A 27,037-nucleotide genomic window follows, 5' to 3' on the forward strand; every position below is an offset into this window, starting at 1 on the left:
TGTTTCGGCTTCTGATTTTGCTTTACTCCCGCCACTGGTCGATCTTGATCTTCTATCGAAGCCGAGAGGACATTATGTTGGATTGGGATGCAAAAGCATGAACCAAGCTCATTGGAAGAGATGTTGCTGCCATAGGTGAAGGATCAATGGGCTATGCGAGACCATCCTGCCACCTACTGCCACAAACCAGCTATTTGTGGGCGGTTGGCTCAGCCTCTGCCGAATTCCATGGAATTCTCAAGCCATTCCCGGTGCAAGTATTGGATACGCCTGAGAGATGATCTGTTAGTTCATCAAAGGTCATATTGATGTGGAATTGAAGAGCTTGGCCCATATACGAGCCGGAGAACAGTGCAAACCTTCATGAGCTCGTATACAGTGCACTGCATACCAAAGCGACTCCAAAGGCGTGGCCACAAAGTATCAACACGAAGCTCCATTCATTGGCATCAGGTTGCCAGGGAAGACTCGATGATACTTCGCAGCCATTTCTAGGCATATGGTACGGCTCGAAACGGTACGATCATGGAGGTTCTCGGATTAGGCAAACGACAGCGTGCTCGCCTCATTCATCAAAGTCCGGCAACAATCTCATGTCCTCGTTTACCATCCAGCAGGTAAAGAGGGTCGCGAACTAATCTCGCGGTGGTGGACATCTTTCATCTTGCCTTCTTCCTCTTCTTCTACTCCTACCCACCGTACTTTGCACTGATCTATTCCATGGATCATTATCGCTCTCCCACTCCTTACGTGAATACCTACAACATGTATCTCTACCACGGGTACGATCCGGGGGGCTACGCCTACCAAGTGCCACCTCGCTGGACACCGAATCTGACAGGCCCGTCAGTTAATCCCCCGTTCGTTATTCCGCGGGTCCCATATGTCGAGTCAGGCATGGGGGAACTCTCCTTGGAGGGTGATACGATGGAGCTAGACCCAGGCCCGCAGGCAATCCGCTCTCCTCCTCCCTCTGCTGGTCCTTACGTCCGACCTGCTGTGCTGGAAGATGCAGAGGAGATTGTCCAAATCATCAACTGGCACATGACGGCAATAAATTCTTTTGACCCGGACCTCGAATTGCTTGAGGCTGAAAATGTCGGCTATTTCATCGAGACTAGCCACTTCCGCAGACTCCCTTTCCTGGTCATTGTCCAGCAACCGGATACGTCTCAAATCTCCTCGGTACCCCCAAGACCGCAGATTGGCGGCGTTGCCTACATCGACGCTTTCGATGAGATTGTCACCCAGGATTCCATCGGTGACCTGCGAGTGTACATCCACCCCCAAATGATGCACCGCGGCTATGGTACACTGCTTGTGGACGCTATCCTGACTCTTTGTGACGAGCATCACCGTCGCAGATGCAATGTTGAGTGGCGGCCCATTGGGGAAGTACAGCAGGAGACGTTGCGATTGACCCAACTGATGTGTGTCATTTCCTATCCCGCCCAGCTGGAAGACAGATATGCATTTACGTGGCACTGGCTGAAGAACCGATTCGGCTTCGAAGACTTTGGCGAATCGAGACAAGACCGCGCCAAGAATGGCTACGAGTATGTTATGATTTATGATTTTTTTCATTGCCTGTGCAGGATTGAGTTGAAGTACTGACGTCTCTTTGAAGGGAGAATTTCTATTGCCTCCAGCTCCTCATCAATGCTGGAAGAGTATGGCGACAGAGACAACTGCAGCAAGAAAGGCAACAAATGCAGCGGCAAATGCAACAGTACATGGAGCATGAAATGCAGCAGCAAATGCATCAGCAAATGTATCAGCAAATGTATCAGCAAATGCAGCCTCGAATCCAGCAGCCTCGAATCCAGCAGCCTCGAATCCAGCAGCCTCGAATCCAGCAGCCTCGAATCCAGCAGCCTCGAATCCAGCAGCCTCGAATCCAGCAGCCTCGAATCCAGCAGCCTCGAATCCAGCAGCCTCGAATCCAGCAGCCTCGAATCCAGCAGCCTCGAATCCAGCAGCCAATCCAGCAGCCAATCCAGCAGCCAATCCAGCAGCCAATCCAGCAGCCACGGTATCAGGAAATGCAGCTTCGAATGCAGCCTCAAATGCAACCTCGAATGCAGCAACAAACGCCGCGTCAACGGCAACGTCAAAGACAACGTCAAAGGCAGCAGGAGAGGCAGCGGCATATTCAGCGGCAAGTTGACCAGTACATTCAGCAGCAATTGCAGCGACGTCGTGAGTGATCATGATGCACACCACATGTCAATATTCAGGATTGACATGGGCACGAACAAGCTTCATGACAGTCCAGTCACAAAGAAAGTCATTTGGCTAGATCACACATGAAGAAAGCAACCGGGAATCGGCAATCTTACGGAACGATATCGATAATGGAAGGACAAAGGCATGCAGAAACAAAGGGAGCCCGTACAAACAAGGGCTTGAGATACTTACCACAGTTTAACATACACGCATGACTGTATCAATTTGCGAATTTGATAAGTCCAATTTATTCTGAACAACCGAGTAAAAGTAGACCATCCAATGTTCAATGGTTGAAAGACTCGAAAGTAGTCGATCTCCAGCTTCGAAGCTTCCAGGGTTGTCGGTGACGGGTGGGTCCATCATTAGGTCAGCCATATTCCACCCTCACCGCCCGGGGAACTTTTTTTTTCTGCTGTTGATTTCTGTTCGGCGGATTGCGCGGGCAGCAGAGTCTGGGGATTTACTAGATTCTTTCTCTTCTTCTCTTCTGCGAGAAGCTACAGGGGACATTCAATCTCTACACAGAGGTATTTCCCTGCTACCATTTTCACAATGGCTCCCAGCACAGCCAAGCGGAGTGCTCCCAAGGACGACGACTTCGTCCTCACACTATCCGACGACGAGGATATTCCCCGATTCGACGACGAAGATGATGAGCTTGCCGACGAGGCCCCGGCTGTCGACTCGAAAAAGCGCAAGCGTGAGGCCGAAACTTCCAAGGACAAGAACAAGAAGCAAAAGCAGCAAGCCAAGAATGTGAAGGGCAAGAAGGGCAAGGCCCAGCCCGTGGTCGAGGAGTCTGAAGAAGAGGAGGAAGAGGAGGACGATGTCCCCGGTGCTGATGACGATGCTTTGAACCCCGATTTCGAGTTCGATGTGGGTGGTGTGGCCAATCGTGGTGTCACCGAGGGCTTCGACGGTTGGGGTCTGGAGGATTCCAAGCAAAACGGCGGCGGTGACAAGAAGGCCGTGGACATCGACGACATTATTACTCGCAGAAGGGAAAAGAAGGAAGCTGCGGACAAGAAGAAGCAGAAGAAGCAAGCCGAGAAGGAGGAGAGTGCCAGCGAGTCGGATGAGGAGGATGGCGGTATGGAGGTGGACTTTGAGGATGACGAGCTCGTCGCAGAGGATGCGTTCGGCATGGGCGCTGACGGCGAGGATGAGAGCGAGGCCGAGGGCCCTGAAGTTGGCTCCGGACCAGAGGACAGCGAAGAGGAAGACGAGGACGAGCAAGACGACGATGACGATGCTGCATCCGACAACGACTCCGTTGCTACTCCCGTTGGCCACCCCGACGATATTGGCTCTGACCAAGAATCCGACGTTGAGAGCGAGGTAGATGCAGAGGAGGCCGAGAAGCGCAAAGCCTTCTTCGCTCCCGAAGAGAAGGTCGACGACAAGGCCGCCATGGCGAACAGCACATTCCAGGACTTCAACCTTTCTCGTCCAATTCTGCGTGGATTGGCCTCTGTTGGATTCACCGATCCCACTCCCATTCAGCGCAAAACTATCCCCGTCGCTCTTCTCGGCAAAGATGTCGTCGGTAGTGCCGTTACTGGTTCCGGAAAGACTGGTGCTTTCATCGTGCCTATTCTCGAACGTCTTCTCTTCCGTCCTCGCAAGACTCCTACAAGCCGTGTCGCTATCCTAATGCCCACCCGTGAATTGGCGGTTCAGTGTTACAATGTCGCCGTTAAGCTGGCCACCTTCACTGACGTTACCTTCTGTCAGCTGATTGGTGGTTTCAGTCTGCGCGAGCAAGAGAATGTGCTTAAGAAGCGCCCTGACGTGATTATCGCTACACCCGGTCGTTTTATCGATCACATGCGCAACTCGCCCAGCTTCACCGTGGATACCCTGGAGATTTTGGTTCTCGATGAAGCCGATCGTATGCTGGAGGATGGTTTCGCCGACGAATTGAACGAGATTTTGACTACGATTCCCAAGTCCCGCCAGACCATGCTGTTCTCTGCTACAATGACCGATACCGTCGACAAGCTGATTCGCGTTGGTCTCAACCGCCCCGTCCGTCTCATGGTGGACGCAAAGAAGAAGACTGCCGTCACACTGACCCAAGAGTTTGTTCGTCTACGACCCGGTCGCGAGGACAAGCGTTTGGGATACCTGTTGTATCTTTGCAAGGAGATCTACACCGGGCGAGTTATCATTTTCTTCCGACAGAAGAAGGAGGCGCATCGCGTTCGCGTTATTTTCGGACTGTTGGGCTTGAAGGCTGCAGAGCTGCACGGTAGTCTGAGCCAGGAACAGGTAAGCCACAAAAAATGCCGACCCTACCGATAAGCCGCAATTACCTCTCGGGTCCTCGCTACGTTTCTCATACTAATCTATATCTCTAGCGTATCAAATCCGTTGAGAACTTCCGTGACGGCAAGGTCGCCTTCCTACTCGCTACAGATGTCGCCTCCCGTGGTCTTGATATCAAGGGTGTGGAGACCGTTATCAACTACGAAGCGCCCCAGAGCCACGAGATTTACCTGCATCGTGTCGGTCGTACTGCCCGTGCTGGTCGATCCGGTTGTGCCTGCACGATCGCTGCCGAGCCCGACCGCAAGGTTGTCAAATCCGCCGTGAAGGCCGGTAAGGCTCAGGGTGCCAAGATAGTCAGCCGTGTGGTCGAGATGGCCATTGCCGACGAGTGGGCGCAAAAGGCCGAGGATCTCGCCGACGAGGTGCAAGAAGTTCTACAAGAAGAGAAGACCGAGAAGCAATTGGCGCAGGCCGAGATGCAGGTCAACAAGGGCGAGAACCTGATGAAGTATGGCAATGAAATTATGAGCCGCCCCAAGCGGACGTGGTTCGAGACGGAGACGCAGAAACGGGCTGCTCGCAAGTTGGGCCGGACTGAATTGAACGGGCCGGACTCGAACTCGAAGAAGGATAAGATCAAGTTGAGCAACAAGGATAAGAAGCGGCTGGACGATGCGAAGATGAGACATGAGGGGAATATCGGGTGGAAAAAGGGCAGGTCGGAGCGAGATGCTCCGAAGACGAAAGGCGACAAGAAGAAGAAGGGGAAGAAATAAGCGCCTGGACCATGAGGAGATGGACCCAGTGGGTAGCCTAGTGTGATTTGGCATGCATCCTTGCAAACCTTGTATAGATGGAGAGAGAAGAGGGGAAGAGGATGGGGGAAAAAAGGCGCATTTATGAATATTCTTTGGATTATAATCAAATATCATCATTTTCTATATTGTAGTTGCTTATCTACATAGATTTAGTTACTAGGTATTAGTACTCCGGACTTCAAAGCTGGTAGCTTTAACAGGTATAGCATGTTATTGATCCACCAGCAAAGATCTACACTCCAGTACATCCTGGGCGACTTCCAGACGCTTCGATACGTCGAGTATTTACCGCAATTGGCATCTTGCCGATCGCATCACTGTACTGCGACTACTGTACTACTGTACTCCGTACGGTAGTACGGCCTTCCAAAGTTCCATGATCCATCTATGTACAGCACCGACTAAACTCCTTGGGGATGTTTCTGTTTTAAGCTCCACCAGGCTGACCTTCTCTGGCTCCTCAACCACCGTGCGGATCCGCAATTCGCGCGCCCGACGACGCCAAGGCGAGACCAAACCCAGCCACGAGTCCCACGACATTCTCCATGCCTGCGGTCAATTGGGCCATTCCGCCGCAGACGCATGCCCCCAACGCTGCACAGACTATACGATTGGCCCATGGTGAAGATTGTCCGGAATTCTCCAAGGTACAGCGGAGGGGCAACAGGGCAAGAGAGCACGCTTTGGGGCAGTTGGACCGTCTGCCCGTTTGGCGCAACTCAACCAAGGGACTCCCGACCCCGACGTCAAGGCGATCTCACCCCTCTGACTCCAAAAGAAGTGGGAACTTGGCCTGCGAAATCGCTCTCGAGTCTCGAAGAATATGGTCCTCTGGTCCACCGCAACAAAAAAGAAAGGTTAAACCGCACTCCCCGCGATTAGCACCTCGCCCCACGGCCCTTTCGGAGAGCCCAAAATTTCGCCGGTGATTCCCCTCACCCATTTCCCCTCATACGCCTTTCCTCTCGTTCCTTTTTTTCTCATCCTCGATCATCGCCAATGGGGGTTGCCAGTATCAAGCCCCCTCCGTGAACGAGTTCATAATCGATGGTGGTCGAGGGCTCCGGCATGTCCGACGTGCCTCTTAAGAGCGCGCTTCCGCGGAAGAGCGCCTTCTCCTGTGAAGCTTGTCGCAAGCGCAAGGTGGGCTGATATTCGGGCAAATTCCGAGATCGCTAGATGCGGATCACGGACAGCTGAGCACTGAAGGACTAACGGTTGAATATGACAGGTTAAATGTAACGGAGCTAGTCCGTCGTGTTCGCGATGCGCCGCTCGAGGCGAGACTTGCGTCTACAGCTTGTGAGTAGTCGTTCCTCCATCGTCATCGACCCTGGTCCATTTCCGCGGTCGTGAACCGCCTAGTGGCTGTCGGCTAATTGATTCGTCTTCCGCGCGCTTCCTTTTTCTAGAGCTCCAACTTTATCCTATACGAAACAGCTTGAGACCAGAGTCGCCCAGCTCGAAGATGCTCTTACCAAGCTCCGTGGCCAACAGGCCGATGCGGAGGCACGCAAGGGGAGCTCTCCGGCATCGGTGGCGGAATCTAGCTCGAGCGCCGGCCGTAAAATTAAACTCGAAAACGATGACACGCAGGATTTGGCTCGCGAATTCGATGGCTTGAATGTGGAAACTGACGGTCGCATCTCCTTTCATGGACCGACCAGTTTATTCCAGCTCCCCAGCGGAGTGGTGAGTGAGACGGCATCGACGACTCATGTGGTTCAGGAGCTGGAGGCGCGTAAGGAGCGACTGATCAACAGCGCATGGCGGGAACGGGCATTCGAGCAGATGGCGGCAATGCCGGTAAGTTATTCGCGTGGGACAAGGTTTTAGCATCCTCAGCTGACGACGACCTATTCATTTATCAGGAGCCATTCCAATACTTGCTTGATTCCCACTGGTGTTGGATTCAGCCATTGTTCAACTTTGTCTATCGCCCGGCCTTCACCCGTACGTTCTTTCCTAGCCCCTCGGCGGTCCGACCCCAAGACTAATTTTCCATATACAGGTGATATGAAAATCCAGGGTCCATACTACTCAGATGTCTTGATGAACGCCGTCCTCTCCCATTCCGTCCGTTGGTGCAAGGCAGAGCCCCAGATCGGCCCGCTTCTGGACTCATTCGAAGGCGGCGCTCAGTTCTACCAACGTGCAGTGTCAGGGCTCTTCGAGTCGCTCAAGACCGGCTATGCCAGTGTACCGACCATCCAGACGCTACTGCTCCTCAGTGCGCAAGAATGTGGAAAGGGTAACCGGACGCAAGCCTGGCTGTATAGTGGCATGGCATTCCGGGTTCTGGATGATCTGGGAATCTCGATCGATAGTCGCAAATATCTCGGTGCCGCCCAGTTGAGTGACGAGGATATTGAGATTCGGAACCGTCTTTTCTGGAGCTGCTATTTCTGGGATAAGATCGTGTCTTTGTACTTCGGACGGGCGCCGACGATGCAACATTCTCGCGTCAGCCCACCCCGCATGATACGTAAGTTCTCTCGAACAAGACGTGCTCATTCACATTCTTGCTAACCAGATGATGTAGTGGATGACACTTCTGAGATCGAAATCTGGACTCCTCACGGTGTCACATTCCCGGATGGAGCTCACTATCCCCCTACACAGGCTCATTCGACCTCGTGCTTCATTCAGATGTGCGGCCTTGCCGAGATCTTGAATCAAATCTTGATCCACATATACGATCCCATGCGGCAAAGTACCGAAGCGGAGTTCTTTGACTGCGTCCAGGAACAAGCCAAGAACTTGAGTGACTGGTGGGATGAACTCCCCGATTACTTGAAGCTTGTGGCAACGGATCTACCCTCGTATTCCCCTCCGAGCCACATCATGACTCTAAAGTACGTTTCGTCGGCATAAATCCAGCTGTTGCTTGCTAACATCCTGTCTCAGCTGCTTGTATCACACGGTCAATATCCTTCTTCATCGTCCTATTCTCTGCTCTCGTGGCTTGTTGAAGACCCGACAAGAGCCATACGACAAGAGTCATCTTGTTCAATGTATGGCCTCAGCAACCTCAATCCTATCTCTCTTCGACCTATATCGCCGCACTTTCGGCGACAATCACGTCGTCCTATCTCTGGCCTACAGCATCTACACGGCAGCATCCATCTTCCTTCTGGAGATCCAGGCCCTCAAGTATGCTGCCCCAGGAACTTTGGACAAGCTCAAGTTCTGTATATTCGCACTCGAGCGCATCAAGGGATCCAATCCCGTCATCACCACCGCCCTCAGCCTCGTCTACCAAGAAGTTCAAAAGCTTCAAATCGACATCCACCTCCCGATGCCGGCCCAACCTCCAAACACCAACCAACAACAGCCACCATCCCAACCTCACCCTCAACCACCTCACCCCACTCAACAAAGCCAATCTCCTCCCGTCAGCAGCATTCCCTCTCGCCACGTCTCCCCAGGAAACCCGCATCAACACCAGCGCCAGCAAAGCCGCGCAACAATAGGTACACAACCCGGCACATCCGGACCGAGTGCAAGCGCCTCCATGATCCCCGAATACAACACATTCCAACAACCGGTCGCCGGATTCGACCTGTCTCATATGGGCGATATGCCACAGATGCCACCAACCCATTTACTCGGCGGCATGCCCAATGCATTGATGACGGTCGATGACCCAGGTGCATACGAGATTACGCCAGAGGTATTTGAGGCGTTTTCCTATGCGCAGCCGATGTCTACTACTATGACCTCCTCATTTGAGGGTGGCTGGACGGGTCATGCCCAATGATTATTCAAGCGATTTTTGTGGGGGCTTTGGGTATTTGGCTGGATAGTTTTGGTATTGATGATTCCCGAATAGTATATTCAGCGTTTGAGATTTTTGGGATCAACGTATAAATTTAAAAGTTGTGCATGGAGTTTGGTTCTATGCGAGATCGTTGTACATATCCTTGTTCTTGTTGATGATGGAATCGAACTTGGAGTGATTCAGATGTGTCATCCCTGATACACAGTGACCCGATGGAGTATACCGAGCAGCATTGTTTACGGTGCGTGGTGTTAATGTATACACCTACCATCTTAGGAACCCACCTCGGATCCTATACCAAACCCCGGGATAAACTGGGCTACGGTTGGAAGCGATGAATAGGAATCATCATACGATTCTGAAGCCACTGGTCTATCATGGCATCTTGCCCCTGTCTGGTACGAGAGGTGGATACATTCGCGTTGAGGAGTAGGAAACACGTGTCTCGGAATCTATAGTTTGCTCTAAATGATCCCAAAGACAACTTTAGCTGATTACTGTAATGTTGGAAATAAAGATACAAGTATTTAACCTTCTAATGGCAGTAATGCTTTAAGCCGCAAGAGAAGTGGATCAGCTCAATCCGTCACAAGTTATTTAGCTGCCTTTTCTAGGCAGTCATTATTTATCCCAAGGGCTTGGATCACATATAACAGAGTTCCACGTATCCCTTTTCTCTAGTAGAAACAGTGCGAAATAAACTCAAACTATCATAAAAGCGTTGCCTGGATGAGAGGATGTTGTTGATGATCTGGCCCCACCGTATGCGGCTCTTAAAGTACCTTCCCCGCCCTGTCAGATCAGACCTGACTCTCTATACAAGAAGTAAAAGATTTCGATTTACAGCTACCTAGGTACAGTCTGATATATCATGCCAGGTTGACCTGTTAAGCTCTCGAGACACACCTATTTCTATCTTCGGCAGTCTTATCCGCGATGAATGCCAACTTTGACGAGGAGCCCGTTTGGATGTAAGTTGCCTTGCCAAAAGTGACATTATCTTAAGCTAAACCCCATCGCCTATAGTACCAACGACGATGCCCTATCAGAGACATCGGATATATCAGACTTCAAAGAGCCGATCGAGTTCCCCGAACCGCCAGCCCCGGAAAGACCCAAATGTGGAGAAATTCTTCGAATGACTCGTCCCGAAAGTCGGGCCACAGACATGGAGGGCTCATGCCTATTCTGGTTCAAACCTAGAATTTCTTTTCAACTACGACAAGGTCCTTCTTGGAATCAAAGTTCCACCTGTTCAGTCTTCAATATCTGGTGTCCACCATCATATATCGGTGCCACCCTTACGCAGCTAGGACCGAACCCGGTGAAGCTAAACAACAACGATCTCATTGTCACCAGTTCCGACGAGGATTTTGAGACGCTCAAGTCTAGTGACACGGAAACTATCCCTCTTGTAGAGGGAAATGTCGTCGCCGCTATTGATATCGATCGCCCGGGCTACTTTTGCTGCTCTGTATGCTTCTCATACCGTGGAAGAGTGATCCTGGCCAACGGCGAGCGCTGGAAATTCAACGAAATCGACATCGACTACCATCATTTTACGCGTGAATACGATCCAGATAACTCCTATAGTAAAGCTGATGGGAAGAGTCTTGTGTGGATGTTCTACCATAGCTCGAGACCGGAACTGACGAACGGCGTCCCCGACGATCTGCCCTTCGCTATGGATCTCGATACCCGGATTTGTCGAGTGAAAAGGTCTTCCAACTGCGCCGATCCCTGTCCGGATGGGGGTCCCGTTCTGGCAGTGATGAACCGAAATGGTATCGTTTGCTGTGAGGATCTTGAGAAGAATACGGAGATCGATACGGATAATATTCGGGGATTGGTCTTGATGACTGCTTTGGCGGTTGCGCGATATGAGAGATGGCTCCAAGTGTAAAAACGTGAGATAGCCTTTAAAACATGAGAACTGTGAATTGAATTCCGTTGAGTCATGGGCGAATCGTAAATTGTCATCTTAAGTATCTACCCTACCATCCAAAACTCTCTTCATGCCAGGTTACCTCTCGGCCCTTGGTAACCCATTTGCCGACATGACCCCTTAACTCGCGTCCCATACCTCGGGGGCCGCAGAAGATCACCGCGACGCGCTCATCAGCATGATAGCTGAATGTATCATCGACAATATACTTCAGGTCAGGTCGCCCAGCCAGCGGTTTAACTCCACCGATAGTGTCGTCAGATTCTCGTAATTCGTCCATCTCCGTGCCTTCATCCTGAGCTGCGATGTCCGGGGTATTCCCCGTGAAGCGATTTCGGGTCAAGTGAATATGAACATTTGAGTTCTGGTTGAATGTCTGTTTCTCGGAATCCGTAGCCCAGTCAGCCTCTGCGGCTGACCTAAGAGCCCAGACGAGATTGAGTCGGTCCGAACCCCCAGCCTCCAGCTCCAGTTGCTCCTGCAAAGCCCAATAGATTGGTAGGATAAATGTCGCTCCGATACCTCCTGCCACGAGGAGGATACGGTCGGCACCAGAAGCAAGCTCTGCGACCGGTAAATACCCCCCGTAAGGGCCCTCTATACAGATCAAAGGGTTGGTCTTGAAGCGACCGGCGTGAGTCCGTAGTGTTTGCGTAGTAGGACCACTTCGTGCTCGAAGAACAAGCGCTATTTCGCTGGCAGTGACCTCCGACACCGTGAAGGGATTGGAAAGCAGGCCTTTGCTACCAGCGCAGGTGAGTTTGGAGGGAATGGACAAGTAGACGTGCTGACCTGGTTTTGCCTGAAATCGCGCCAGCTTGGCCGAGGTCAAGGGGAACCAGAGCCTCAGCAGCTCTGTCTGAGGAACTTGCTCAAGGGTAGCCGGTTCAATGACTGTGTCCAGGTATCGGAGCACTCGATCAATAATGAACAGTGCCAGTGCTTCTGCTGCGTAAAGCCGGAGTGGCTTCGCATGGAGAAGAAGTATCGGCCAAATCGCCAACCCAATAGTGATATGGCAGTAGATAAACACGCGGTAACTCCATCGGCGAACCCTTTCGAGGCTTGTGCCTGCGGTTATTGCCATCAAAAATAGTGATATTAGTCCCGTGATGGAGTGCCGATGCTGTAGACGATCCGCGAGAATCCCATTTTGAACAAAGTAGTTGATATACCAGATTCCGTGGAGGACCAGGAGGATCATAATGATTCGGCCACAAAGTTGATGCCAATGAACAATCTGCTCGTGCGAGGCGCCAAAGATTATAGCAAGCGGAGAAAAGCGAGTGCGCATGGAAAGGAGAAATAGAAGAGGCATCTGGGCTGCGGCAACACTGCCAAAGCGTTTCGTGACATGTAGGTAGTCTGTCGTGAGTCAGTATCTGGAAATCGATTTACTGTTTGCACATCGAATCGCTGGGCACTTCATTCTTAAGAAATCTTCCCATGGATTCTCAGAAAAGAGGTTTGGGTGAGTGTTACAGGATGGAGGTCCATCGCAACACAGTCAGGAGAGAATTGCTTACCGTGGCCAGTCTGAAGAAAACAGAGAACCAGCAGCCAAAGAGTCCAGACGATCGCAGCGATCCAGCGACCTCTCAATCCCCAGTTTGGAGCTACTTCTCCATTCAACCACCACTGCAATGACCTCCATCGACTGGCAAGCACCCCGGATGACACCCCCTTGGACTCTCGGGATGATTCGGTGCTGCCTGGCAACTGCCTCAGTGCCGAGTACGCGACATTGAATGCCCCTTTCCTTGCAAAGAGCCATGCACACAGCCGATAGATTCCATAGCCAATGATCGGGATCAATACCGATATTTGCGACAAGAAGGCATATTGGGCGAGGAGCTCCCGACGATGGCTCTTCTCATCGGGGGTGAGATCCAGAAAGTGAAAAGGCCAACCCATCGTGAAAGTCCCGCTCGGTCGGCTCGTCGATGGAACCTAGGAGTTCGCTCACAAGAAGAGCACGTCGCTGCCTGCGTACATTGGGATGCTTTTTAAACACTCGAAGCTGAGCTCTCGCGATGTGTAGAAGTTCTTTGTTCATCTGATTACGCCGTAGCCACAAGTGGAGAACAAGTCCGAAATCTCCGAACATCCCCCCACTCGTTGCCGAATTTGGGTATGAATAGAAATCATTACTTGCCAGTCAAATGACAATCACGGAGTTATGCAGAATTATCGGGCATTGTCAGAATTAACCTTGTGATATCCCGATTCTGTTGTTGATTTTAGTGGGTCTGAGTTCGTGATTTAATTTTACACAAACAGGCTTTTACCGTTGAAACTGGTGTTTGTGTCAAACTAGATCTCATGAGTAATAATCTGACTACCTCTGTCGTATATTTCACGTGATAAATTAGACAAATGGGGTTATCCATTCATTATCCCTCATTCCCGGTCTCTCTATTTTGCACTTTTTCCTATAAATTCGTCTCGGTTTAGAATCTCCCCAAAGCCTTTGGTTAAAGCAAGGCGTGAGCAAAATTTGCGTAGCTTAGAAAGTCCGGCGAAATCAGATTTCATCTTCAAGGGCAAAAGCCACGACTTTGGCACTAAGCAGAGCATAGAGCGAGAGCCTTTCATCGCCTCGACCGTTATAAATTGCGGCTCACAATCAAAAGTGATTGATTACTGTAGGGCTTCACCGTCGCGAATGACTGCCCAAATTGACGAATATTAACATAAAAGCCTCCCTCGACGAATGTGCTAGCAGACATCAGAATTAAGGCACACGGCTTCAAGGTAAGGGGAAATGGAATTCAAGCTCGGCATCGAAAAGCCTAGTAAAGTCAGAGATCAGCATCTCAAAGGTTAGAAAGTGTCAACGAGAACTGACTATCTAGGCGACTGGAGACCTTCAGCAAGATTAACTCTAATAATTCCTCCTCTTCATCGAGAGACTGTAAGAGTGCACTATCGACAAGAGCTTCAGGGTTCAACTCTAGAAAATAGGAGCGAAGATCTCGTGAGACGGCTCTAAAACGGATGTTAGGCGTGGAATAAAGGATAAAGTCTACTCTCTCACCGATTGTAGATATATAGAAGGACACGTTCACGTTCACGTTCACCCTCTGAAATCCGTCTTAATGGCCGAGGTTTTCCAAAATTCACCCGAAAAGGCCTCCTCTCAGAGAATGTATATGATTCAGAAAAGTCGTAGAGTACTATATCGTAAATGTCACCGGGAAGACGAAAGTGAAAATCCTAGATATCGGCATGGGTTATACCAATTCGATGCAAAGCATCTAGGCGACGAAGTCGGTCTTTCAGTAAAGACTAATACCACTCTTACTTGACGGCCTTGGCAGAAATCAGGCAGAAATCAGGCCCCACGGTGTGCGAGCAGCATCACCCTATATCTATAATGCCCGTGTCTAGAGCTACTCGCCCTAGTACCTAGGATAACTTCCGCTTAATATTTTACGCCTCAAAAGCCCTATATACGTGTAGATTTAGCTAACTACTAGCCTAGAATAATCAGAGGCGCTAGGGCTATATTAGAGAGCTAGTGATTTAGCGTTAGCGTTTTAAGCCCGCTATATAGTAATAAGCTACGGTAGGGAGGATTAAGGAGCGACGCGTGTATTCTAATAGTATTATATAGTTCTAGAACCTCTATAATAGTTTAAAATAGCTTAAGATCCTCTTTAAGTTAATTAACGCGTAAAAATTACGTGTTTTTGATCGGTACTAGTTTTAATATTCCTCGACCCGTCTTCTACCTAGAGGGGACCGGGCACTTACAAACGCCACCTACCTTATTATAGGAAAATCAAGATTGATCTATCTATAGCCACCTTTAGTGTCTGTAAGATATATTAAGCATGTTTTCGTGATGGAAATGCTAGAAGTCGTAATTTTAAAATGATTCTGCCTTAAAAGGTATTCTTTGACGGAAAAGTGGGCAAGGTGTAGCTCTTTATCGGTGGAGTGCATGACTTTCACTAAGCTAGGACAGTAATCTAAAACATCGGTCTCGCAAAACAATCGGCGCTTAATGTCAAACCCTCACGACTCTAGATAAGAGAAATTTATGTCATTTTCTAATCTTTCTCTCTTTTTCGTCCCTGATACTAGAGTCGGCGATCTTTCTCCTTTTCTTCTTTGGCTGCCTCTGATGAAGAGCAACGGAAGTCTTAATTGTTCTCATTTGAGAGGGAAAATAAGAGGCTATATATACAGCATGAAGTCCAAGTTGATTTACAAAATCAAACTTTGTTCTTCGTATACATAGAGCAAGAATTATTTCCGACGTTGCGGCTTCATTCCTGAGCAGCAACAGCCTGACATCACGACAGTCTCTTCTACAGCGTCTTTTATTCTCGTCCGTGAAGGAATAATTATGCAGCTTTACAGCTCAGATCTGTGCTTCTACTGCTACTTCCAGACAGACTGAGACTTCTCCCTTTCTCATCTTAAGCATTCAGCATACAGATAAACAAGGGGCGTGGCGCCCTTGGAATAAGTTTTGTGGTAAACACGATAGGCTACATACCTGGCTTCTCTTGACACAACGCTATTACTGTTAACTCCGCTCAAGTCTAGGCTTAGGGCAATCCAGTGAAGATGTTATGGTGCTGGGGTCAGGGCTGAGACTGCTGGCTTCATTTCCTATCAGGAAAATCTCATCTACATCTTGAGCTTCGAGACCAGGTCAGTTTTTCGTACCGTCAGAGCAGCGAGTCATATACAAAGACGATAATATCACTTTTAATGATTAATCCGTACACATACTGACCAACCCGAAAAATACAAACCACTTTTTGGCACCGGCAAAACAAATTGTCCTCTTTTCAACCCACATTGTCCTCTTTTCAACCCACATTGTCCTCTTTTCAACCCACCTTAACGCTTACCTTTAGACACCGACCCATCGACCCGGTCCATTTCCTCATCACCCCCCATAAGCGCCATATTCCTCCCCCAGAACTCAACATACGCACTGTTAACCGCACTCAAATCAAGGCCCGCATTTTCAGACGCTTTGATTTGAATCGACCATGTGGCAAAAGGTCCGAGCGATGCCAGTGTGTCTACCCCTGGCGTACCCTCCCCTGTGTAATCCTGCTCGATGGACTCTGAGTTCATAACAACTGAGGAAGTGCATTGCTGAATGCTTGTGATGTTCGTTGCGTTGTACTGGAACTGCAGCGTGACTGGGTCGTGGCTGAAGGTGGTTGGGGTGCCAGATGATGGGGACAAGATGGTCTCGGTTCCCAGATGCGTGATTTCAACCATCAAGAGCTGCCGGTTTGAGGCGTCGGGGCTAACTTTGGCATTTGGGAGCCAGACACGCACCTGGCTTAGACGGATATTGGCCATACCAGAGAAAATAGAGGGAGGGTCCGATGCTGAGAAGCCAATGTCAACACCGTATATAGCTTTACCATTGTCAGGGTCCGTTGTGGGCCTCAGAAGAGTGTAGAGCTCGGGCTGGCTGAGGGTATATATGTGTCCTTGGATGTTTCTGGAGCCCTCTGGTGGCCAAATGCTCCACGCCGTCGGCGCAAAGCCAGTAACTGCATCATCGAACCGATTTACTAGTTCTTGTTGGTTATTCGCTAGGTCGACGGAGCCCTGCAGTGGTCCTGGAGCTGTAAAGGCTGGCTGGGGTTCGAGACCCCAGAAACAAATCGCGCGGGCCGCGTAGTTCAATCGTTGCATCACGTCATACGCGGTATCCTGCTGGATATTTTGGAGCCAGAAGTAGATTGCCGGCAGATTTGGGTTGACTTCGAGAGCCTCATTTCCCATGACCTGGCCCTGTTGGCCATAGTAGTTTGACTTCGTGATAACTTGATTCAAGAGCTGGAGGGCGGCATTGTAATCCATTACGGCTTGGTTTCGTTGCTCAATGATATCCAGATAGTCATCCAGCTGGCCAGACAAAGCCTTGCTGTCAGCTTCCGGAATTGCTTCTTTGTATGACGCCACGAGAGTATCAATATCGTCGATGTCCTTGATAATCTTCAGAGAACCAGGATCGTCCACGTCAATTGTTCCATCTGAGGCTGTTGTGAACGCCTCACTGAGCGATGCCAACGAGTTGCCACATGTGGTCAACTGGCTGAGTATGTATGACTTATTGACATTCACCCCCTGAAGATTAGGTACGGTAGTGAATGCCTGGTAGTCAACGGTTCCCATTTGTGCTAAGCCGGTTAGGCTACTAGGAGCCATAGCAAAGGACGCGAATGCAGTGAGCAGAGTCATCGGGTTCAGGTTCAGGTAGTTCTGAATATCGGTTTCCACTGCTGTCATAGCTTTCTTGATAGCATCCATTTTCTGCTGAAGGGTAGGGGTTGCTTTGGTTATCTTGGCTGCCGACATTTCCAAAATACCACCATTTCCAACTATCAGGTTGATTTGCTCCTGGGAATCCTGCTGACTCATGAGATTGTTTTGAAGGCTTGCGGACAATGCTTGTGCTGCAGATTCTTGCTGTTGAAGCGCATTTGCGTACGCGTTGTTCGCCTGCTCGACCTGTTGTAGGAGGCGCAAGCCGGAAGAGATCTCAGATTCATAGAAGCCATATGATACCCTTGGAGCCCAGTTCGCAGCATGGCCAAACATATCATAACCGAGGGATATGTTACCGAGCTTATGTGTCGCTTGTGATAGTATCGTTTGAAGCTGCGGCAATGCTGTGATGGTCAAACCTAGGACGTCCTGTACATAGTCATACGCTTTTTGTAATGGCGGTGGAGCGGGCGGCGGGGTGGTATCCCCAGCAGCGGGCGTCAACAAGGTAGGGATGAAGTTTAACCGCTGAACCAGCCTTGAATAAAGTATCGTGGCTTGCTGAATTGAGCTCGGATCGTTTGCAAAGAAGTACCGATCTGCTTGGTTCAAAATCATTTGGCATTCCTCAGGAAATGCGCAGACTTGGTCCACGTTCAGGTCCGATGTGCTCCCATCAAAAAGAAGATTGCGGTATGCCAATGTTCCGATATTACCGGGTTTGCCATCAGGGGATTCTGTAGATCCTCCATAACCGCCAATCCCAGGAATTCCTGTTTCACACGACCGTTAGCTAGCAATAAAAGAGATACATTGAGAGACAAAAGGGATTAAGGCCCCGAATCAGAGGAAACGTACCGCCAGAAACGTTCGCCATCAATTTAGCTCCATTTTGCTGGTTCCCTATAATATTTTCAAGCTGCATGCCCACCATCTCCCAGCAGGATTCAAGCCCCGAGCTTGGGGGAATCGTAAAAGCGGAAGTCAACAATGGGCACAGCTGCTGTATTTGTTGTTCCTGTACGTTACCACCGTAATTTTGGGCCCAGACTGCGATTGTTGATATGAGGCTGTTCACATTGTTCAATGTCTGCTGGATGCTATCCTGTGGTGGAGCTAATGGTGAGGCTAGCCATGGAATCAGCGCTTTGCTGCAAGCTGTCGCAACCTGTACGGTTTGCTGCTGAGGCTGGGCGATATCGTTATGCAGAAGAGAATTCAGACTGTCTGGTAGCGACGCCAATGAGGTGTTCAAAGGCGCATAGTTCGATAGTATGTTTGACACATCCTCAAGGACTGAAGGGTCGAAATCTGGGGACAAAGTCTCGCAAGATGGAAGTAACGAGTTTTGTCCGCTGGTGACTTGGGTTGGCCATGGCTTGCCAACCAACTGCTGCAGTGATGTGAGAACGTTCTGAGCAACGCTTCCATAATATATACTTATAGCACCTATTCTCCAATAGAATTAAGCACGACACTCAACAATGCTCCTTGTTTGGTAGAACGATTTGAACTGGGAGCAAATGGAAGCCTACCTCCTGGGCCACCGGATCCCCCAGTACCTCCAATGCAGTCTTTTGCTGTGGTAGTTCCGCCGGGACTGCCGTCGCCGCCGCAGGCAGCTATTTTAAAATTTCCCTGGATGTCATCGGTGAAGTTCTCGACATAAAACCAAACGCTGCCTCCCCTCCCACCGTCATTTCCAGTAGTCCCGTTTCCCTGCGCGACTGGCGCTACCGCCTGTCCTTTTGAACCAGAGACATCAAGAATGGTGCTTTTGTCACCTGCAGTGGAGAATGAATGGCAAAAGAGACCCAAATTCTTGCCAGGCAGAGATAGCTGGAATGTGTTGGGCGGCTGCTGAGCGGGAGTGCTTATGTCAAGAATAATAGATTCCGCGTAGATGAGACAAGTCGACTCGGTGAAATTGAAGGTTGAATCAAGGACAATTGTCGATGTGCTCAAACTTAGCAAGACATCATTTTGTGAATAGCAGCACCAGGTGGGCGAAGGGGGGCTGGGAGTAAAATTTGGTGTTGAAGGTGAGCTGGAAGAGTAGGGCCCAGGGGCAGCCTTCCCCTTTAACTTGGAAGGCGCTGAGGTGTCGCGGCCAGCAGGCAAAAGCGATAACCGCGTTCCAGGGGCCATTGATGAGACTTCAGCTAAAAAAGATGCTGTGCTGATTCTGGTGTTGTTTTGCACTAAAACCTCTACCTTCGAGTCCACATATTTACAGCCACATTATAGCACTAGAAGCACCATGTCATATCTTATAGATACACGAGGCAACTGTTTGCGGCATGTGAAGGATGACCTCAAGAGATGATCTAGATAGATCTATCCTGCCTCCTATTCCCCAAATAGTGCATTCGAGGATGCAATGGCTCAACCACAGGTTAGAATCGAGGGTTCAGAAATGGGCCGTTCTGGAGCAGTGCAACTTTCTCAAACCGAGACTCTCACATGGAAGTTAATGAGCTGAGCATTGTTTTTCTTTGACGGTATCATTGTTTGGGCTGGATCGCCCAGCTGAAGCATCCGGTCTAGAGCTTCAAACTAGTCCATCTACAACCATCGAACCGTGGAAGTGAGATCTCGCAAATGCATATAACAGACAGTTCTCATGCGCAACATTATGTGAGAATGACGCGTAACTCGAGGCCCTTTCGGTGATTCTACGAGGATCGAGGCTCGTCAAGGGCTGAACATGCAAATCTCAGTTAGACTGCGGCAGCATCCACAATTTACGGATGCAGTAGGATAGGTAGGAATTCCATTTTTCTGTATCGGCCGCCTTGGTCGGTGTTGGAAAACGGTCCGGACGACCTGGACTGGCCTAGAACATCTTATAGGGAGTGCGAGTGATCGACCAAACGATGCCCGCCCAACATTGGTCTGAGCACCTAAATCCACACCTAAATCCTCTTCTACGGACGTTGATGTAAAGGGTATCAGTTTGCCACTTCCACCCCTTGGTTCGAACGACGACCTTTGTAATTATAAGGTGGCTACATAATACCACGGTACCGTCGCGGGTGGATATTCAGCCAGCGGGCCGGAAGCAGCGGAACCATAGATAAACTAAGGTTATGCCACGTATAATCATGATTTTAACGGGCCTACCGTGTCTGCAAAAAGATCTAACCTCCTATATCTCCGCGCGTGTTTAATTTAGCTATTTGCAGAAGAGTCTTAACGATAATAATAATAGCCCCGTGATCAAGGCTAAATCTGATAACGTTGCTGTGTCGTTAATTTCTAGGTCTTACTAGATCTAGTATATAATATAAGCTTTACGCGACTTATCAAAACTCGCCGAAACATAATCTCACGTATAAATATCATTTAAACTTCGTCGAGCGAACTTAGCTTTTAGTAGACTTCTATAATATATTAACATAACAGTGGAACTGTTTCTATCTATATAATTTTATTGACCCCTCCTATTCTTTATTTATAATGGGCTTCTTACAGTTGATCCTAGCAGAAAAACTCAGTGTAATATATGACCCTTAGAAGCACGAGTTAATCCTGGGTGCTTAAGCTTAAGTGCAGGATGCTACTAGTGGCATCACGTCCAGTCGGCAAACTTTAGCGGGTGGACTGAAATTTAGCTTGTAAGGTTGGGTTGGCCCGTTAACGGGTTCTTAGTTAACATATATATATGAGCAGAAGTTTCAAATTTCGCTCCCTAATCCTGTACTTCCCTCTGGAGACGTCGTCATCGTCACTCAAAACTACCTCAGGAGAAGGTTATTGCGATCAATTGGCTTGGTAAGATGTCGACAGTCGCCAACAATACCCAGTCAGCATCCCCAAATGGCACAGACGTGCAGACAAATGAGTTAAAGATGCTTATGGCGGAAGATCAACAGTTGACTGAATTCATTGACAATCCGTTCACGATTCAACAATCCGCGAATGTGCCTCAATTTGGCAGTGACGATGTTCAGTTCGACACAAACTTCCTGGTTCTGCAGACTGCTGGTGTACAAGCCAGTAACATTGTCTGGACATTTAAACCTATCAAAACCGGTATAACTCAGGTTGTGGTTCTGGTGAATGGTGGAATTGCTTCGTTCGTGATGTCTGTCTCTTACAATGTTGCAATCTTGCCTGCTTCGAGTACTACAAATGTATGAGCCCAACTACTGCTGTTTTGATCGAGTTGTTTTCTTTTGTGTCAAGGCCCAAAATGTTTTGTTCAAAGGCATGCGGCCAAAATTCCTATCCGTGGTATTTAGTGAAATCGGTGGGAGATGAATGCATAATAGTGTTCTGGGATACTCAAGTCACTGTGACCTCGCCACGAACCCGATATTGGATCCCTCCTAACGACTCGCGACCCGGACCGACCCTGAGGGTCATAAAATTTTGTCAGGTTCACCCTGACTACGGTCCTGACTACCCTGAACTGCATAATTTATTTACATCTTTCCTAACAACGACGAATAAATTCGCTGACATATCTTTATACATTACTGATTCTTATACCTGTTCTGTATAATGTACCTAGCTACTATTCCATTAATTTTCATCCCCTCTGTGTAAGTTTTCGTATTATGTCTTTTGAATAAGTATTCTGGCTCGGTAATACTAAACTTGCGCTAACCCGGTAAGACCTTGAAATCAAAGACATAGAAACGTCATCAGATTCGGTCTTGATCACCGGGTCATGGATATGGTCGAGACTCTTCTGCAAACGGCTGAATTGAAACGGTCGGAGATATAGGAGGGTAGAGCTTCTTGCAGCTATGAAAACAATCCTAGACTAGTTTTGATTGTCGGAATATATGGTTCTTTGCAATACGAGCCTATCACAATTTCGCCATAGATCTCGGTAGCCGCGGGCTGGTGGTTTTGAATTTACAAGGATCGAGGCTCGCCGAGACAGCTCTCGCCTGGGGCTGAATGTTCGAAACCATGGACGACCAATATTTTCTATCATTGAGCTGCGATACGTGTCTGACGGTCTGGATATAAATACTTGACATCGTCCCCTCCTCTTTTCTTTCAAGCGAGATTTCTTATGAAAACAAACTTCTTTCAACACGAACAGTATCTCAGTTCTTATTGTCACTATGTCAGATTACCAGTTGGCCTACACCGATCTCATTAATGAGATGTCGGGGAAGGATACGTTGAGTGGCTGGGATTGTCTCGTTTCGTATAACGAGGACCAAGTCAACCAGATGCTTGCAGACCGAGCGTCCAAGCTTGGCCTGCTTGAACCGTTGAAATGGAGCGGAACATATCATGGTACGCCCCATTTAGATGTCCAATTTTATCATGCTATGTATGATACCGACGCAGACGGAGAATGCAAGAGATTGGCTAATAGTGGACCTTCGAGTTTAAGACCCCGTCCTCAACAAGGACATTCCAACGGATTATGTTGTCAACTTCTCTAATCCTGAGCTCCAGTTCGTTGATGCAAGCTGCAACGTTACATTTACCTGTCCATTCACAGGTACCTATACCTTCTACTTTGACGGCAATCCTACCACTCCTCAGTCTTTTGGCCCTGGCCTTCAGCTCTCCATCTCGACGTCTTTAGCTAATGTTGAAGGTACGTACGATGGTGACTGGCAACCTAACTCTGGAAGCATAAATCCAAGCAACTACGTTGTCCTGATGGAACCAGGTAGCAATGTTGCTCAGGGAGTATGCCTGGATTTCACGAACATCACGGCAGTTATTGAAAATGCGCCAGGAGGGCAAAACTCCGCTGACCAACTGGCTACTGTTTCAAACATGATGGCAGATGAAGTCTCTTCCTACTTCCAGCAGGCAGGGGGTGTGAATTACTACCTTGCCGCCCTAAGCAATGCTCCCCAGGGGGATTCACCCAAGGAAATTGCTCTGCAGCCCGTGTCCTTTGCATTTTCGGCTGTCCCGGCTAATTCAAACGAAAACATTCCTGCAACTTTGTGTATGTGGATTGGCCTCCAGGGCGGCAACGGTGCGCAGTTCCAGAGCGGCCAAACTCCGCTGAGCTTTCAACCTGGCTCCAGCCCAATAACGCCATTGCCCCAGGGCAAGTCTGCAAGTATTATCTTTAGTCACAGCGTAATGGGTAACCTATTTCTGGCTGTAAGTCTTATTTCATCCTTTATGGTTGATAACTCTGCTCACTGAATTGCAATGGCGGCGAACCTGTGCTAATGTCTGCTTTCCAGCCTGCATTGCAAAGTGCGACAGGTGGTCAGAGTAGTCTTGACGATGGGCCCGGAGACTGTGAGCCTTCATCCGCTTCCCTTCTTTCGGAGTTTTATTTCAGCATCGAGAAGGGAATAGAGTAGCAGCTAACAGGTCCATTTCATATTTTACAGCTGGTTTCAATCTTTTGTTCACCTTGCCATCCCACGAAGTCAATATTGACCAGTTCACACAAGGGGATCCCAATAACGTGCCCTACACTGAGATCGACAGCTTAAGCTTCAATGTTAATGACAATCCTGCCACACTCGCCATTCCTAGCGGTCTCAGTAGCAGTGATACTCCATCTACGGCGAAATATTCTAGTCTTAGTTATGCACAAAATTGGGTAACAGAAAACTTGATTATGGGAGGTACAGAACCAGAGAGAATCTGGGGAAATGGCACCATCAACAACACCTTCAATCTCAATGGTAGTGGTCAGTGGGCAGGGAGCAGTGACCCTACTCGTCCCAACCAGCTGAACTTCAACCTGTCAATGGACACCACAATGAGTGTCTCGCCCACCCCTGCATCATGGAAATGGTACCAGGTCGCATTTGAAGGCTACTCTGATGACCTACCGCCGACACTTCAGAATGTGCAACCGCAGGTTCCACCTGGGTCCTGCGTGCTCAGCATGGACTATCTGCTTACGACGAATTTACTGTTTCCGGGTCAGAATGTGTTCATACCGGATTCGCCGGTTCCCTCAGGAGGAGATACCACTTCAGGAGTCGCCTGTCCACGGGACCTTATTATGACGGGGTCGCTCAATCCAAATCCTCAGGCTTCTGCATTGAGAGATGAAAATTTCAATACTATTTCAATTGCAAACAAGCGGAAGGCAAAGGCCTACAACATACAAATGAAAGCCCAGGCTGGACCAGGATCCGCTGACGCACTCAAAGAAGAACTGTTGAGCATCCCGGCCCCTCCTATCTTCGGAGATCTTCTCAACGCCATGGCGACGAGTGATTCCATTGGATCCCAAGTCGTTGCTGTTCTGGCGAACTACGGGTACGGTAACCTTACAGGAACCGACTTCATCTCACTTATGAATTTGGTCCCAGAGGATATCTTTGGCGCCGCTAGTCTCGGCCGGTCTGTCGCTGGTGAAAAGAAATCCCCAATGGACGATAGGAGAGATAGTGGCATCGGCGGGTTAACGCCTGATTATGAGCCTAGAGAGTCATGGCTCAGGGCGAGTCAGGCTTCTTCCTCACCCTTTGATCTACGCATGTTTGGTGCAATGTACGTTATAACGGCCCCTGCATCGGATGCTGGTCGGGTTTTAATCGTCAATCCGTGCACAACCGCAATTACGTACGTCGGCCAGACTGTCACCCCGACTATCAGCAATACACAATCCAACTCAGCGATTGTTAGTTGGAGTATTCAAGGAAGGAATTTTCAAGCTGCTTTCGCTGCGGGTGTTGACCCATCGTCCAACTTGTTCACAGCCCAGTTCTCCGGAACAGTCCAGGATAGCGGAAGTACGCCTGTTGCGCTAGCTGGGACGATGAAACCGTTCACGAGCACTGATTCATCGCTATCCATTGCTAGTTGGAAGAGCCGTCAGAACATCCCAGCTCCAAGAGCGGAGAAAGGAAAACCGGCGATCAATACTCGTACCCGTTCCTCGACTAAACGTCTTCAGCGATCGCGGGTCTTTCCTTCTCTGAAGGTCGCGAGAACGAATTTGCCTTCGTGTTACCCAACGCCAGGGGTTTACAAAATCAGCGCTCCTCACGCTGAAACCAGCTGGCCTCTTTCGATAGCGTTACAAGGGAATTCGTATGTCGTATCCTTTGCGGGAACAACGGTGCCGATGCAGGAAGAACCATCACCCCTGGATCCGGACCTTCCGATGTGGGGATGGAGGAACGCGAAAAATACAATGAGCTATAAAATTTCTTTTGCCACCATGGATCCCGAAGGTGTTGTCTCGTTTTCAGGAGTGCAAAGTCCCACAGTTGGTGCCACAGCCCCTTTGCCCTTCTCCGGGCTATGGACCAAGCCTGCCGCCGGCTCAACGTCAGGCCAACCACATACGCCACTAGCATCGACAAGAGCGACAAAGGGTGACATCCATCAGCTACGTAAAGGGCTTGTTGTTCCCGGGCCGGAAGACGATTTTAATTTTTCCGCCTCTATACTTGGAGTAATGCTTATTCCCCTTACTATTATTTCGTTCATCGGCTGTCTCGCGTCCTGCTACTGGAGATGGCAGGATAATCAGGAGCCTAACCCAGCGACGGAACAACAAGTCACTGAGCTCTCCGATGCGGCAATGAAAGCATTAAAAGAGCAGCGCGATCAAATCATGCAGCGGCTTGAAGCTGTCCTCGAGAGGGATAGTGAGGAAACTCTCGATGACCACCAGGACGATTTTAAAAGCCAGGAACCCGACATCGATGCCGCAGTTAAGCAGCATATCAATGATACACTTGATAAAATGGACATTGAATCGATTGCAAATTTCGATATCTCCCAACTTAACAATCCCGAAGGTGATTTGGCTACCTTGGTCCAGTCCACTCGGGACCTAATCGAGGGCCGCGTCGGGAACCTTGCCGTCCAGCTGACAGGACCTGTTATGGGCACTGCGCTAAGTTCTTTCGAAAATTCTGACATGGTCGACCCTGAGCAAGGCGAAGGGGTGCAAGCTCAAGCTCTAGCAGCCCAGACGGCCTTGCTCTCGGTGCAGTTGACGGAGCCTCTTCCTGGGATGGCACAAAGCTACATGAACGCGACTCTCGCATATTGCATATCTAACCGTATTCGTCAGTATAATCAGGAGCAGATGCAGCAGAACGACAGTGACATTGAGCAATACGAGCAAGATGAAAGTGACACTAATCAAGAAATATCTCAAGAGCAAGTGGAGGAAGAAAAGGAGGAGGCAGATGCGGACAATCCAAATTTGACTCAGGACCAGCGCGATGAAGCGGAGAAGGAAGAGGAAGCTACCAAACAAGAGATCGGGAATCTTGAGAAAAGGGTAGAGAACGAGGAGGAGCAGGAAGGTCAGGATGAAGGAAAGGAGACTGATCTAGAAAAACAGATTTCTGAGAACGAACAGGACATTGATCAGGATCAGGGGGACGCAGAGAATGCTGAAAGAGAGGCTTTTGGAGACCCTTAAATCTTAAGAGTCCAAGGGACTAAAAGTGTTCTGTTCAGCAAAATGCATTCTTTGAGTGTCTGGATTGTTATTTCGGGACAGCTCAGTGGAGAAAAGGATGATAACGGCGGAAATTGCAAATGTTAGTAGGCATTTCGTTGTTTTTCGGTAAAAGTTCTGCTTGTTTGGTGTATAATTTGGCTAGTTTGAATGAAATTGCCTTCCTGGTACAACTTGATCTGCGTATGCGTTGGAAATAGCTTGTCATGAAACCCCACGTCCGCTTGTTGACTCGTCGGAATTGGTCTTTTTGGTACGTGGTCTGACAGTTTGATAATTCACATCTGAATAGCGACGAAGGAGTGCAGGGTAAAGGGTTGCTGCGTCGGATAAACAATTATTTTAACTCGGGTATA

At 49.2% G+C, this 27,037-nt stretch overlaps 9 protein-coding genes across 9 annotated transcripts; 6 read left to right on the top strand and 3 right to left on the bottom strand.

Annotated features, from left to right (window-relative positions):
- Positions 1-765: 765 nt before the first annotated feature.
- On the top strand, positions 766-1,614 carry N7496_011737 (GNAT family N-acetyltransferase; the record flags this gene model as incomplete). The annotated part of the gene is made up of 1 exon (XM_056704650.1): positions 766-1,614. One exon carries the CDS (start codon positions 766-768, stop codon positions 1,612-1,614), a length of 849 nt encoding a protein of 282 aa, XP_056550610.1.
- A 42-nt stretch (positions 1,615-1,656) lies between these two features.
- Positions 1,657-2,211, bottom strand: N7496_011738 (uncharacterized protein; the record flags this gene model as incomplete). The annotated part of the gene is made up of 1 exon (XM_056704651.1): positions 1,657-2,211. One exon carries the CDS (start codon positions 2,209-2,211, stop codon positions 1,657-1,659), a length of 555 nt encoding a protein of 184 aa, XP_056550611.1.
- A 570-nt stretch (positions 2,212-2,781) lies between these two features.
- Positions 2,782-5,276, top strand: drs1 (putative ATP-dependent RNA helicase DRS1; the record flags this gene model as incomplete). The annotated part of the gene is made up of 2 exons (XM_056704652.1): positions 2,782-4,500; positions 4,590-5,276. The coding sequence occupies 2 exons, from the start codon at positions 2,782-2,784 to the stop codon at positions 5,274-5,276; spliced, it is 2,406 nt and encodes an 801-aa protein (XP_056550612.1).
- Positions 5,277-6,365: 1,089 nt separating this feature from the next.
- On the top strand, positions 6,366-9,078 carry N7496_011740 (putative C6 transcription factor; the record flags this gene model as incomplete). The annotated part of the gene is made up of 7 exons (XM_056704653.1): positions 6,366-6,461; positions 6,570-6,620; positions 6,759-7,124; positions 7,190-7,271; positions 7,330-7,803; positions 7,861-8,173; positions 8,226-9,078. The coding sequence occupies 7 exons, from the start codon at positions 6,366-6,368 to the stop codon at positions 9,076-9,078; spliced, it is 2,235 nt and encodes a 744-aa protein (XP_056550613.1).
- Positions 9,079-10,035: 957 nt separating this feature from the next.
- On the top strand, positions 10,036-11,002 carry N7496_011741 (uncharacterized protein; the record flags this gene model as incomplete). The annotated part of the gene is made up of 2 exons (XM_056704654.1): positions 10,036-10,070; positions 10,126-11,002. The coding sequence occupies 2 exons, from the start codon at positions 10,036-10,038 to the stop codon at positions 11,000-11,002; spliced, it is 912 nt and encodes a 303-aa protein (XP_056550614.1).
- Positions 11,003-11,093: 91 nt separating this feature from the next.
- Positions 11,094-12,958, bottom strand: N7496_011742 (putative metalloreductase Fre8; the record flags this gene model as incomplete). Its single annotated transcript, XM_056704655.1, has 2 exons — positions 11,094-12,409; positions 12,571-12,958. The coding sequence occupies 2 exons, from the start codon at positions 12,956-12,958 to the stop codon at positions 11,094-11,096; spliced, it is 1,704 nt and encodes a 567-aa protein (XP_056550615.1).
- Positions 12,959-15,901: 2,943 nt separating this feature from the next.
- Positions 15,902-19,444, bottom strand: N7496_011743 (uncharacterized protein; the record flags this gene model as incomplete). The annotated part of the gene is made up of 3 exons (XM_056704656.1): positions 15,902-18,069; positions 18,155-18,745; positions 18,832-19,444. 3 exons carry the CDS (start codon positions 19,442-19,444, stop codon positions 15,902-15,904), a joined length of 3,372 nt encoding a protein of 1,123 aa, XP_056550616.1.
- A 1,631-nt stretch (positions 19,445-21,075) lies between these two features.
- On the top strand, positions 21,076-21,438 carry N7496_011744 (uncharacterized protein; the record flags this gene model as incomplete). The annotated part of the gene is made up of 1 exon (XM_056704657.1): positions 21,076-21,438. One exon carries the CDS (start codon positions 21,076-21,078, stop codon positions 21,436-21,438), a length of 363 nt encoding a protein of 120 aa, XP_056550617.1.
- A 939-nt stretch (positions 21,439-22,377) lies between these two features.
- Positions 22,378-26,642, top strand: N7496_011745 (uncharacterized protein; the record flags this gene model as incomplete). The annotated part of the gene is made up of 4 exons (XM_056704658.1): positions 22,378-22,555; positions 22,656-23,389; positions 23,476-23,533; positions 23,629-26,642. 4 exons carry the CDS (start codon positions 22,378-22,380, stop codon positions 26,640-26,642), a joined length of 3,984 nt encoding a protein of 1,327 aa, XP_056550618.1.
- Between the last annotated feature and the right edge of the window lie 395 nt (positions 26,643-27,037).

The sequence above is a fragment of the Penicillium cataractarum genome (assembly GCF_028827025.1).
Source record: "Penicillium cataractarum strain IBT 29864 chromosome Unknown utg000009l, whole genome shotgun sequence".
In the NCBI taxonomy this organism is placed as follows: Eukaryota; Fungi; Ascomycota; class Eurotiomycetes; order Eurotiales; family Aspergillaceae; genus Penicillium; species Penicillium cataractarum.